This window comes from Cricetulus griseus, chromosome 3 (genome assembly GCF_003668045.3).
Source record: "Cricetulus griseus strain 17A/GY chromosome 3, alternate assembly CriGri-PICRH-1.0, whole genome shotgun sequence".
Taxonomy (NCBI): domain Eukaryota; kingdom Metazoa; phylum Chordata; class Mammalia; order Rodentia; family Cricetidae; genus Cricetulus; species Cricetulus griseus.
In genome coordinates this window covers 201,532,978-201,545,586 of record NC_048596.1, presented here as the reverse complement: position 1 = coordinate 201,545,586, position 12,609 = coordinate 201,532,978, and the positions used below count along the sequence as shown (strand labels likewise).

Below are 12,609 nucleotides of genomic sequence, written 5' to 3'. Positions count from 1 at the left end.
AGCACTCTACTAACTGAGCTACCTCTCTTTATTCTCATTTTCTCACCAGCTATGTCCAAGCCTACGAACTATAGCCTCTTCACTTTCAAATGAGGAAACTTGAGGTGAAGGGGTTTAGCAACCTTGAATAGCAAGGCATAAAATACGTTTGTTTTAAAATGGTCCATCAAGAAGCTGAGCAGTGGTGGCACACGCTTTTAATCCTAGTACTTGGGAGGCAGAGGCAAGTGGGTCTCTGAGTTTGAGGTCAGCCTGGTCTACAAAGCAAGTTCCAGGACAGCCAGGGCTGTAACATAGAGAAACCTTGTCTTGAAAAAACAAACAAACAAACAAAAACCTAAAAATGCTCTTTTACAAAATTCATCAGACTAGCTGCGGAGGACCCCCATTCTGTTGGAAGAGCCTCAGGGCCAAAGGGGATAGAGTCCAGTCTTTCCTGAGATTTTTAGATCACGCTGTCTCTTGCTCTGTGGGGCCAGCTCACTGGGCATCAGTGATGTGTTCTCTAAAGCTATTCTGTCCTGTGGCTATCCAAGAACCAGACCTTGCCAGCATTCTACAGCCTTACAACCTCAGGTCCAGAAGTAACATCTACTCCCACCACCTTTGAGACAGGTCTCACATACCAGATGACCTTGATCTTCCTTCATCCACCTCCTGCATGCTGGGATTACAGGATTGCATCCCTATGTCCAGTTACCTGGCACTCGGGATGCTTGCTTACCACACACCCAGGGCTTTGTGTATGGTAAGCAGCACTCTACCAACTGAGGTATAGAACCCATGTGCCCTCCTTCGCTCTGTCCCTTCCTCCCTCACTCCCTTCATCCCCTCTCCCTCTTTTTCTTTTTTGACAGGGTCTCTAAGTAGCCCAGGCTGGCTTGAATTATGGAAAGCTGGGATCATAGACCTGCACCACTGCGCCTATCACATTTAATGTATTCAGGCAGGGCTGACCACCTTCATTCTGTCCTCCCTGAAGCAGGAATTTCAGACATGGCTAGGAATCCCTGCAGCCCATAATAACCTATCACCTCTTGCTGAAGTGGGATGGTGGTGCAGGATGAAGCTATGCTACCAGTAGACCAAAGGGCAATCCTCCCTATTATGACTCACATCAGAAGTTCTTGGAAAGGGTTAATCCACTCCCAGGAGAACCATATAAAAAAGTGTTTAGACAGGTCCTCACACTGTTTTAAAAGGTGATAATCAGCAGATCTCAGTGTCACCTAATGTCTCCTTACTTGAGAACCACTAATCAGATGACAGGCTTTAGTCACGGCATAGAAAAATTAGCACAGCTGTGTGGAGGGTATCTCCAGCCTCGGAAACACTGTCTAGGTGGAAATGCTCTGGCAGCCCACCTAGGCTGTGATGTGGACCCTGCCATGTTGAGACAAGGACAACAGGAAAGAGCCTAAGCCTCTAAGGAGGCTTCCTTTCTCTCATGAATTCAAATTCTCACCCCAGTTCTCTGCTTTGCAATCTTTAACATTACAAACGTTTGGGTTAACAGGACCCAAATTAGCCTTGGCCCTCTAGTCTATGAAAACATAACAGCTCATGAAATCTGAATGGGAGATTTCAAACCTAAGTTTCACTGGGAAACTTGTGCGGCCACAGTGGGGTCTGAAGTAGAGATTCTGCTTTACCTTTCAGAAGCAGCCCTCTCACAGCTTACCCGGTGCTCTCTTGCCCAACACCAAAGCTAGACACTGTGCTCAGCTGTGGACTCTCTTCATTCCCCCTCCAGCCCCAAGTAAGAGCCTCATTTTGCTTTGCTTTGCACATGGAAGTGTGTGTTTTCATATGTCTGTACACATGTATATATGGATGTGTATAAAGATATTTGTGGTGGTCAGAGGTTAACATTGGTTTCTTCCTTGACTGTGTTCCATGTTAGTTTTTGAGATACAGTCTGGAATTAACTGGTTCGACTAAACTAACTGGCCAGTCATCCCTAAGACCCTCCCATCTCTACTTCCCTAGTGCAGAGGTTACAGGTGTAACCTGTAAAGTGCTGCACACTTAAAAAAAAAAAAAACCCAGGTGCTAGGGATCTGAACTCAAATCCCCATGCATTCACTGAGCCATGTCTCTAGCCCTTTGTTTGGTTTTGGAGTTTTGTGTATGTTTGTGTATGCAGGTATATGTACAGAGGTATGTGTGCATGTGTGCATGCAGGTGGTAGAGGGGGTATATATGCATATGTGTGATTGCATGCTGTCTGTGGAGGGGGTATATGTGCATATGTGTGAGTGCATGCTGTCTGTGGAGGGGGTATATGTGCATATGTGTGAGTGCTTGCTGTCTGTGGAGGGGGTATATGTGCATATGTGTGAGTGCTTGCTGTTTGTGGAGGGGTATATGTGCATATATGTGAGTGCTTGCTGTCTGTGGAGGGGGTATATGTGCATATATGTGAGTGCTTGCTGTCTGTGGAGGGGGTATATGTGCATATGTGTGAGTGCATGCTCTCTGTGGAGGGGGTATATGTACATATATGTGAGTGCTTGCTGTCTGTGGAGGGGGTATATGTGCATATGTGTGAGTGCATGCTGTCTGTGGAGGGGTATATGTGCATATGTGTGAGTGCATGCTGTCTGTGGAGGGGTATATGTGCATATGTGTGAGTGCATGCTGTCTGTGGAGGGGTATATATGCATATATGTGAGTGCCTGCTGTCTGTGGAGGGGTATATGTGCATATGTGTGAGTGCATGCAGGTGGTGGGGAGTGTATATGTATATATGTGTGTAAATGCAAGTGGAGGCCTGAGGACAACCTCAGGTATTCTCAGGAGCCTTCCACCCTGTTTTAAAGCACACGTTCTTTCACTGACCTGCAACTCTTCAAGTAGACTAGGCTGGCTGGCCAGGGAGGCCCAGTGATTTTCCTATCTGTACCTCCCCTCTACCCCAGCATTGAGATTACAGGTGCAGACCACCACACCTAGCTTTTCACATGGGATGCTGGGGATCAAACCCAGGTCTTCATAGTCACAAGGAGAGCACTTTGTCCACTGAGCCATCATTCACTGAGCCTTCTTCCCAGCTGCTCTTGCTCTTCCCCAGTGAGATGCTCCACACTCTGTAGTTTCCCTTGAAGCTGGGGAAGAAGAGGGGAGCTTGCTTTCTTCCTCTCTCATTGTGTCTCTTATGGAATTAGGAAGAAGCCCTAGTTCCCAGAGGCTGGAGCACTAGGCACAAGCTTCAAACGTGAGATCTGCACAGTTATATTCCCACAGGTGACACTGACCATGGTGCAGGGCAGAGACCCATGTGTTTCCCATGTGTCCCCATTACCAAGCAGAAGAGAAACATTTACTAAACTGCTGTTGTCACCAAGCCAGGGATGACCAATGATTTTTTTTCCCCTGCACAACCTTGGACCCTGAATCCTTAGCTTATTATCAACTTCACTTTTCTACGTAGGACACTTCCTTTCTCTCATGAATTCAAATTCTCACCCCAGTTCTCTGCTTTGCAATCTTTAACATTACAAACGTTTGGGTTAACAGGACCCAAATTAGCCTTGGCCCTCTAGTCTATGAAAACATAACAGCTCATGAAATCTGAATGGGAGATTTCAAACCTAAACTTCTTTTTTAAAAGGTGTGTGTGTGTGTGTGTGTGTGTGTGTGTGTGTGTGTGTGTGTGTGTGTATGCGTATGGATATGTGCTAGTGATTGAAAAGGCCAGAAGAAGGCACTGGTTTCCCGGGGAGCTGAAATGACAGGGGATTGTGAGCTGACTGCTGTGGTTGCTGGGAACCAAACTTTGATCTTCTACAAGAACAATGTGTTCTTAATCACAGAGACATCTTCTGGTCCTCTGCAAGAGCAGCAGGTAATCCTAACTGCTGACATCTCTCCTCACCAGATTTCTTAATTTATACAATCATGTCTACACACCTAAGGGATGAAACAAGAAAGGCAGCTACACTGACTACCAAGCAATATGCAACACAATGTGGCATTGGGGACAGTCATTCTCAGTCATTAATGTATAAACAATAACTAAAAGAGATGAGGAGATGAGTTTAGATCCCCAGAACCTATACAGGCTGAGTATAGCCACACATGTCTGTGATCCCAGTGCTAAGGAGGCAAAGATAGGAGAATCCCAGGAGCTCACTGAGCAGCCATTTTAGCCCATCAGTGAACTCCAGATTCAGCGAGAGACTGTCTTAGAATACAAGGAGGAAGACAGTGGACATCAACCTTTGCCCTAAACAAGAGCATGCACAGGTGTGCACTCATGCACACACGCACTTGCAAACACATAAATACAATAACATGAATAAAACAAAAATTGAAAGGCACATGGAGGATGGCAAGATTGGAAATGGCTTGGTGAGTAAAGGCACTTTCTGACAAGCTTGATGACCTAACCAACTTGATGTCTAAGGAACCCAGATGTTGGGAGGTGAGAACAACTCCTAAAAGTTGTCCTCATACTAATAGAATCGAACCATAGCATGAACAAGTGCACACAAACACAAAGAATAACAAATGTAGCTGGATAGTGGTGGTGCATGCCTTTAATACCAGCACTAGAGAGGCAGAGGCAGATGGATCTCTGTGAGTTTGAGGCCAGCCTGGTCTACAGAGTAAGTTCCAGGACAGCCAAGGCTACACACAGAGAAACCCTGTCTTGAACCCCCCCCAAAAAGGTAAGTTTAAAAACATACCAATTAAAGAAAACTGAAATAAAAATCAGGAAAAAAGTACCCACAGTCACCAGTTGCTGCTTTTTCCAAGTCGATGAGGCTGAAAGAACAGGGTGCTGCTGCCCTGTAGCATTCTGCAAGTTCATGGGTTATGCATAAGTACACTAAAATAATGAATGACACTTAATGGCTTGAGTACCACATTGGAGGTTATGCACACAGAGAGTTAGACTTACCCCTTCCCACAAGAATCCAAACCAGATCTTATTCAAGAAGTTAAGCCCACATAGCTAGTAGCTCACAAGTCTGAAATGTGGAAACAAGGTGTGGAACCCTAGAGCAGGGCTTCACTCCAGGAGTACATAGCAGGGGCTGGGCCACTGAGAGACTTCTCATTTGTACTATGTGATTACTAGATGTGATGGAAGCCAGATCTAGGGCCCTTTCAGTGTCAGGAGAAGCTGGGGTGGAAATGCACATTGACCCTGCTGAGAATCCCTGTTCTAGGACTAAGGATCTTACCCCACATCTATTAAACACATGTCCTTCTCCAAGGCAGATTTTCAAAGGGTTCTCTGCTTACTTTTTTCTATATTTTTCATTTAAAAAGTGTAGCTGTGTGTTGTGGTTTACATCTGTAATCCCAGCACTAGGGAGGCTGCAAAAATAATTTTTGTAAGCTCAGTGTCAGCCAGAAACACATAATAAGTAAAAGAGGATCTTAAAAACAACTCTTCAACGGGGGTGAGATGGGGTGAGGGGTGGCCCATGCCTTTAGTCCCAGCCCTTGGGAGGCAGGGACAGGCAGATCTCTGTGAGTTCAAGGCTAGCATAATGTACAGAATTCCAGAACAGCCAGGGCTGTTACACAGAGAAACCCTGCCCTAAAAAAACCTCTTCTAAATATTAAATTATCATAACAATATACATTTATTATATCAGATGAAAGTATCTATGTGTTACATAGATAAGCCCTATCTCTATCTGGCTGCTCTGGGCTGTTTGCAGTTCATATGATAAGGTGCCTTTGCAAGCTCTCTAATTTTCCTATGGCTCTACTCAATCCAAATACATTTCTTGTTGGACAGTCTGGGCACCTCTTACATCTTTCAGGGTGGATTTCAGAAATGCAGCCTCTTTAACGGTTCATGAACAAGTGATTCTAATCTGCCAGCCTAAGGGGGTATTGAGGCCTGTCATACAGGCTGCTGGATGGAATGTCAGGTGAGGAACTGACCTGTCCTTGCCTCAACAGTCGGTGAATGGTCCAGGCAAACTGTCATGGCTTTGTCTCTCACCCTGTGCCAGAGAAGGGAGCATGCCACCTGGCATAAGTGGCTAACAGTGGCACTCCCAGAGGCAAGTCCCTGGGGAAGACTGTAGGCAGATGTGTTTGGTCTCTGAGTCAGAATTTAGTCTGCCATTCCTCCACAGCTTCAGTATCAGAGCCTCAGGCAAGAGAAGGACTCTGGGGAAAACCACACACCCCCCCTTAGAAGGACACACCCAAAATCTCTTGCACAGCCCAAGAGGCATCACCTCTTCTCTATAGGCTGAAAGGAATTCTGGGCATAGAACAAGCTGGAAACTAATTGAGGGAAGAGACATTTCTCCTCTGGAAGCTGAAAAGGAAAAAGCATGTCTGCTCAGTGAGGTGAAGCTGATAGAGAATATGTGGGAGCAGGGCAAGATAAATACTGGGTGCTCCAGGGTGTTTGAGTTGGGTTCTGCCTCCTCGCCTCCCTGCCTTGGCAGCAGATTCAAGGAAGATGGGTTCCTACAGCCAGCTGGTAACACTTTCACTTTAAAACCCATTTCTCCCTTAGAAGGAGTGTGCCTTATACTTTAAGAGTAAGAGCCCTGCTTCTGTGCTTTGGCAACCCTTTTCGAAGAATAGGAAAGGCTCAGAGAGAAAACTTAACAAGTCATTTTCATAACTCACCCATCCAATACCCAGTGTAGGGTACCTAATCCATTGACTATTGGCCAGATAGTGACTGCTGGAATCCTAGGATGGATGGATGGATACGTGCACGCATGCATTTATGAACACATGGATAGATGGATCTGTGAACATGCTGATGGATAGACAGATGCATGCATGCATATGCAAATACATGCATAAGTGGATGGAGGGATGCATGGAAGCATGCATGGATGAAGAGGCAAATGCATGGATAGGTGCATGAATGCATAGGTTGATGGAGGGAATGAATGGGAGCATGCATGGATGAAGAGACAAATGGATGGGTAGATGGATGCATGCACAGGATGGAAGAATGAATACGTGGGTGGATGGGTGGAGTGATTCCTTTTTGACCCTCAGGCAAGAGAAGGACTCTGGGGAAAACCCTCCCGCAATTTCCTAAAAAGAGTCCAGGAGACTCTGTTTGACTTTCACCCTGGCTGACATTCCCGCACAGCCAGTGCTTACCTTGTGCTGCTTCCATGTTGCTCCCAGTGGCTTCACCTCATGTTTGCTATGCCTGCCTTCTTCCAGGCACAGGTAGCACACCGGACTCCGACAGCTCACGCAGTACATGCTGTAGTTCTCCATTTCGTGCTCGGGGCACGTGGGGAACTTTCGCGGCACGCTGGCCCCGGCACCCCCTGGACTCCTGCATCCTCCTGCGCTGGGAGCGGTGGATGTGCCGGCTGAAGTAGGGCTAGCCTCTGGGGGTGCGGGAGGCGGCGGTGGCTGAACTAGCCGATGCTTAGCGAAGGGGCCCCGGGACGGGTGGCACTTGAGCTGGCAGGTGGCGCAATAGAGCACGTCGCATTGCTCGCAGAGAGTGGCTGCCGGCTCCGGTGGGGTGCGGTCGCACAGCTGGCAGATGGCCACCGCTGGGGCTGCAGATGCCCCCGCAGCTACCCCACGGCCCTGCTGGTACCGCTGTACTATGCCCTCCAGCAGCCGGTTGCGCTGGAAGCCTCGCAGACCGCGGTGATCCAGGGAGGCGCTGCGGTGGCATTGCGGGCAGGTGATGGAGCTGGAGGATGAGCAGAGTGAGGAGCAGGCGGCGCCCCGGGCCGCGGCGGCAGAAGAGCCCGGGGGCGCAGGCACCATGGGCAGCACGCGGACTCCGTTGGGGGACTTGAGGCTGGGGGTGTAGGAGCCATAGCCGCTGTCAGTCTCGCTGTACAAGCTCAGCTTGTCCGCGTGGTCTCCGCCACCTGCCGCTCCGCCGCCCAGGCCTCCAGCTGTGCTAGCTGCCGCGCCTCCGCAGGTCGCACCGGCAGCAGCATCCTGATCTGGAGGGGGCGCGGCGGCGGCCGCAGCGGCACCCCGCGAAAGCAGGAGCGGCGGCGGCAGGTGCTGCTCGCCGTCCGGGGTCTGAACTGCGATGGTGCGGGCGCAAGGCAGGCAGACATTGTGAGAGCAGGGCAGAATGATGGGCTCCCGGAACAGGGAGCCGCACACGGGGCACTTCAGCTCTTCCTCCATCGCCGCGCCCGGGGCCCGAGCCGCTCGGGACCAGCGAAGAATGGTCAAGCTTGGAAGACAAGCGCAGCGGGGCGGGCGAGGTCAGCTCTGCTGAGACGGGAGGCGGGGGCATTACACGGGCATGCTGTCTTCACCCGCGTGGGGCACGCCCCTCTCTGTCCTCAGGCCACCGCCCTAAGTCGCTTGGCTTCCAGAGAAGGGAGGGGTCCTCACCTCCTGCGGGCGAGGCTCCCGCACCAGAAGCAGCCGTCTGAAGGTGGCGGGCAGCCTTACGGTGGCCTCCGAGGTTGTCCGGGTGATAAATCAGCAGCAGCAGCAGCAGCGCCGTCCGGTTACCCGTGCCTCCCCACCATGCAGGACCAGTGGCCCGCCGCTGTCAGCCAGCTAGGCTACTGAGCTGGGCTCCGCATTCTGGTTGCCCCGAGTCTTCTCCGAGCGCCCCGCCCCTACCCAGCTCTTGGCAGAAGCACGAGCCGCTGGGCCAAAGCTGGTTCAGCACCACCAGACTGCGGACAGCGCCCGCGAGCGGGCGGAGAAGGAGTCAGCGTCGACTCCCGGTGCGCACCGCCAGCCAGGCTGCTGCGCTGCCGCGGCCACCTCGGCATGCCCCGACCCGGAGGCCGTCGCCGTCCCGCTCCCCGGCCGCTGCTCTCGGAGCTGCCTCCTTGCAGGCCGGTACTGACCCGCGTCCCCGACTAGTCTCGCCAGCTCCGATTCCTGCGGCGCCCCTGACCTTGGCCGCACCACGCTGCAGCGGCGGGCGGGGGGCGAGCGCCCGCTGGCTCGGGAATCCCCTCCCGGCCCCGCCGCCTCCCGCGCCCGCCGCGCCAAGCGCCCAGGAGTTGTAATTTCCAGAGCGAGAGTAACGGGGCGGGGGGCGGGGAGCCAGGCGTCAGCTCAGCGAATGAGGGCTCGCCTCTCGCTGCTGGCAGTCAGAGGCCGGTCGGAGGGCTTCGCAGGGAGGATCATTGTGGAGAGCAGCTCGCTATTCGGATGGAGACTGCATGGTGAATTAGCACGGCGCCCCGCCCCGCCCCGCCTGCCAAAGCGCCCCTGGCCGGCTCCTGCCCTGCCCACTCCCGACCACCATGAAAGCGTAAACAGCGGCGGCTAAAAAGCCAGTCGCTTGGAAAAGGGCCCCGCAGAACAGCGCGACAGTCGCTTCCTAAATCCATTTCCCCCGCAAAAGCTTTCTAGGCACAAAATGTCGGACAGTCTCGAGCCAAAGGGCGAGGTTTGATTTATGCCGCCACAAGTCTTTTTGTCTCCTCGATTCTACCGAGGCTGGTCGTGGACGACGAGGCCCGGAGCGGCGAGAACTTGGCGGGGACACCGTGAAGGTTGCTAAACACAACCTCCCCAGGCTGCTCGCGGGTGGGGAGAGGCAGGAGGCGGCGAGCAGGTGTTCGCTTTATGAATGGGAGCTTCCTGCTACGCCGCCGCCCGCGCGCCTGGCGGCCGGGCTCCTCCCGCCATCAGCCCGGCTGTTCGGCTGTTCCGCTGTTCGTCTCCGCCACCGCGCCGGGTAGTGATAACTACCCAGAGAAAGGAAAGACGAGCTCCACCGGCTTGGAGCTAAGGGCAGACCGGGGAAGGGAAGAGCATATTGGGGTGGGAAGAGCGCGTGGAGCTTAAGGCGCGCCACCGGCCCTCTCTTCCTGTGGGATCCACGATAGCTGGGAACAGACAAGGAAATTGTCGGTTTAAAAAGAACGTTGTCAGCCAGCCAGGTGGCTCGTGCTTGTAATTCTAGCACTTGAGAGGCTGAAGCTGAAGGATTGCTATGCGTTAGTTCAAGGCCACCTTGCGCTGCATAGTAATTTCCAAGCTAGTGCGGGTTGCATAGTATGACTCTGCCGGATAAAAACAAACAAGAACATCAACCATGATGCAGACCTGCGCGGAAATGATGCATATCCCCGAGCCCCTGCCAATGTTTGGAGAGTCAGCAATAGGGAGGAATGAAGCCACAGAAAAATGAGGCAGCTGCCTTGGCCTGACTCAGTGCCTAAGGGATAAAACCTCTGGCGAGAGGGTGGTCTCTGGAAAGGTCATGACAAAGCACCCCAATAAAGCCCGGGCCTTCACAGGACTCTCTGGGGTTCTGCAGCTTGCTTCCACTTTTGCCTAGCATGGAAAATACTATAATAGCACTTATGTGTGTGCACCAAATTTGTTACCGTAAATACAGATGCTGTGGCCTAGTTTCTAAGCATCTCACTTCCGCTAACCTGAATAGCTTACAGGAGCCTGGCTTGGTGTTGTAGAGTAGGACCCTGCTAGATAATAGACATGACATGAACCCTGCCTCTTGCTCCTCAGGAAACAATGCTGTCCCCAGGTGGGAGGAAGGGACGAAACTGTCCTAGTCTGTTCCCTGTAGATGAAGCCTGCAACACATTCAAAAACTCTTCAGAAATGACTTTGAACCCAAAGTCTAGGAGAGGAACAGCATGAGTTATTGAATGCTCTTCAAGAGGCCTTTCTGCTGAACCCAGTGGTCCAGCTCAGCCCTGCCCCTGGTAACCACAATGGAAGCCAGAATCTCTTAAAAGCCTCATGATTCCATAATAAGCAGGAGGGATTCTGACCTCTCCAGCATCCCATACTTGACCCCTGTCTCACTTTGTCATTTTCAGACCATGGCAGCCTGTTTAGGTTTGGGCAGGGTGGCCCTTCTAACTAGATATGTGTGTCTCTGCACAAGTAAGACTTACCACGAAGCCACTCCTAGCCTGGTGTAGTAAGTAACATGCCCATGAAATCTCAGCATTTGGAAAGCTGCAATAAGAAGATAGCAAGTTTCAGGCCAGCCTGGGCCACAGAGTGGGACCCTGACTCCACAAACAAGCACAAAGAAGCAAGCAAAGTTTCTCCTTTGTTTTTCGTACATCAAACAGAACACTCGAGCATCTCCCCATGCTCTCGGATGCCAACACTGTGTTCTATAGCCCAAGTCAACTCAGCCGTGTGCTAGACTGGAACCCAGGCTCTGCCTACATAGAGGACTGGCTTCCTGCCATGTCTGCGTGTGAGTCACAGTTCCAGGCAGCTCTGGTGCTTCTTACACATAACCGCAATCACTAATGATTGTCACTGTTGTCTATTAAAAATCCTATCTGCTGCAACTGTGCTGTGAACCATATGCATAAAAAGATTGTCGCTTTGGGGCCAGTGAGATTGTGCAGTGAGTGAAGTGCTTGCTGAGCAAGCCTAGCTACCTGAGTTTGAGTCTTAGAACCCAGGGTAAGGTGGACAGAGGGAACCGACACCACAAAGTTGTCTTCTGACCTACGAAAACACAGACACACACACACACACACACACACACACACACACACACACACACACCAGGTTTTTTTTTTTCAGGTTACAAAATTAAGAACAGAATTCATTAATTTTCTTCTGATTATAGAATCTCAGTCTAGTTGTAGTTTCTAAGAATGATTCATCCAAGGGCTGGAGAGCTGGCTCAGCAGTTAAGAACACTTTCTGCTTTTGCAGAGGACCCGGGTTCAGTTCCCAGCATCCAGGCCGAATTGTTCACAACTGCCTAAATTCCATTGAGCAAGGGGGATCTGATCCCTCCAGTCTCTATAGGCACCACAATGCACGTGCACTTACCCATATGCATTCACACAATTCTTTAAAAAGTGATTTATCTCACTTTAAAAAGTATTTCCAAGTCAGAGTTAGAGGCTCATGCCTCTAATCCCAGCATTCAAGAGACTGAGGGTGTAGGATTGCTGGGAATGTGAAGCCAGCCTGGTCTACATAATGAATTCCAATCTAGTTTTGTTTACACTCTAAGATTCTATCTCAGGTAACATTCACAACAACAATTTCTTTCATAAAGAAATTTGGCCCAGTAATGGTTTTACAATCCATTTTCCTCAAGTCACTACTAGTGCATTTTTTAAAAGACTTTATTTTTATTTTATGCACATGAGTGATTTTCCTGCATGCCTATAGGTATACCACATGCATGCAGTGCCTGTGGAGACTAGAAGAGGGCACCATGTCCCCTGGAGCTGAAGTTAGAGATGGTTGTGAGCCACTTTGTGGGAGCTGGGAACAGATCCTGGCTCCACTGCAAAACAGGCAGTGCTCTGAACCACTGAGCCATCCCCCCAGGCCCCTTCTAGTGTTTTTGTTTGTTTGTTCCATTTTCACTTTTTGCTTTTGATTTTCAAGAGAGGGTCTTCATGTGTAGCTCTAGGTGTCCTGAACTCACTCTGTAAAATCAGGCTTGTCTTGAACTCAAAGATCTGCCAGCCTCTGCCTCCTGAGTTTTGAAATTAGAGGTGTGTGCCACCACCATATGGCTTTCTAATGTGTTTTTAAAGTCTGGGCTTTGGATAAGTTGAGGCAAGTAGCAATATTCACATGACCAATATTCAACAGTACGAAAATAGAACCCTATTTAATTCTTATGACCTGGGAAGCAGGTTTGGATATACATATTTTTACATAGTGATGTTGGCCACCAAAAAA

At 50.4% G+C, this 12,609-nt stretch overlaps 1 protein-coding gene across 3 annotated transcripts in view; it reads right to left on the bottom strand.

Moving 5' to 3' along the window:
- Trim67 (tripartite motif containing 67) overlaps positions 1–8,115 on the bottom strand; it is a 42,446-nt gene extending 34,331 nt beyond the window's left edge. For 2 of the 3 annotated variants that reach the window (XM_027404821.2, XM_027404822.2), the window contains exon 1: positions 7,105–8,115. In XM_027404821.2, the coding sequence (XP_027260622.1) occupies positions 7,105–8,115 (1,011 nt within the window). The remainder of the gene's footprint in view (positions 1–7,104) is intronic. The other variant, XM_027404823.2, reaches the window with a different exon arrangement.
- Positions 8,116–12,609: the final 4,494 nt, after the last annotated feature.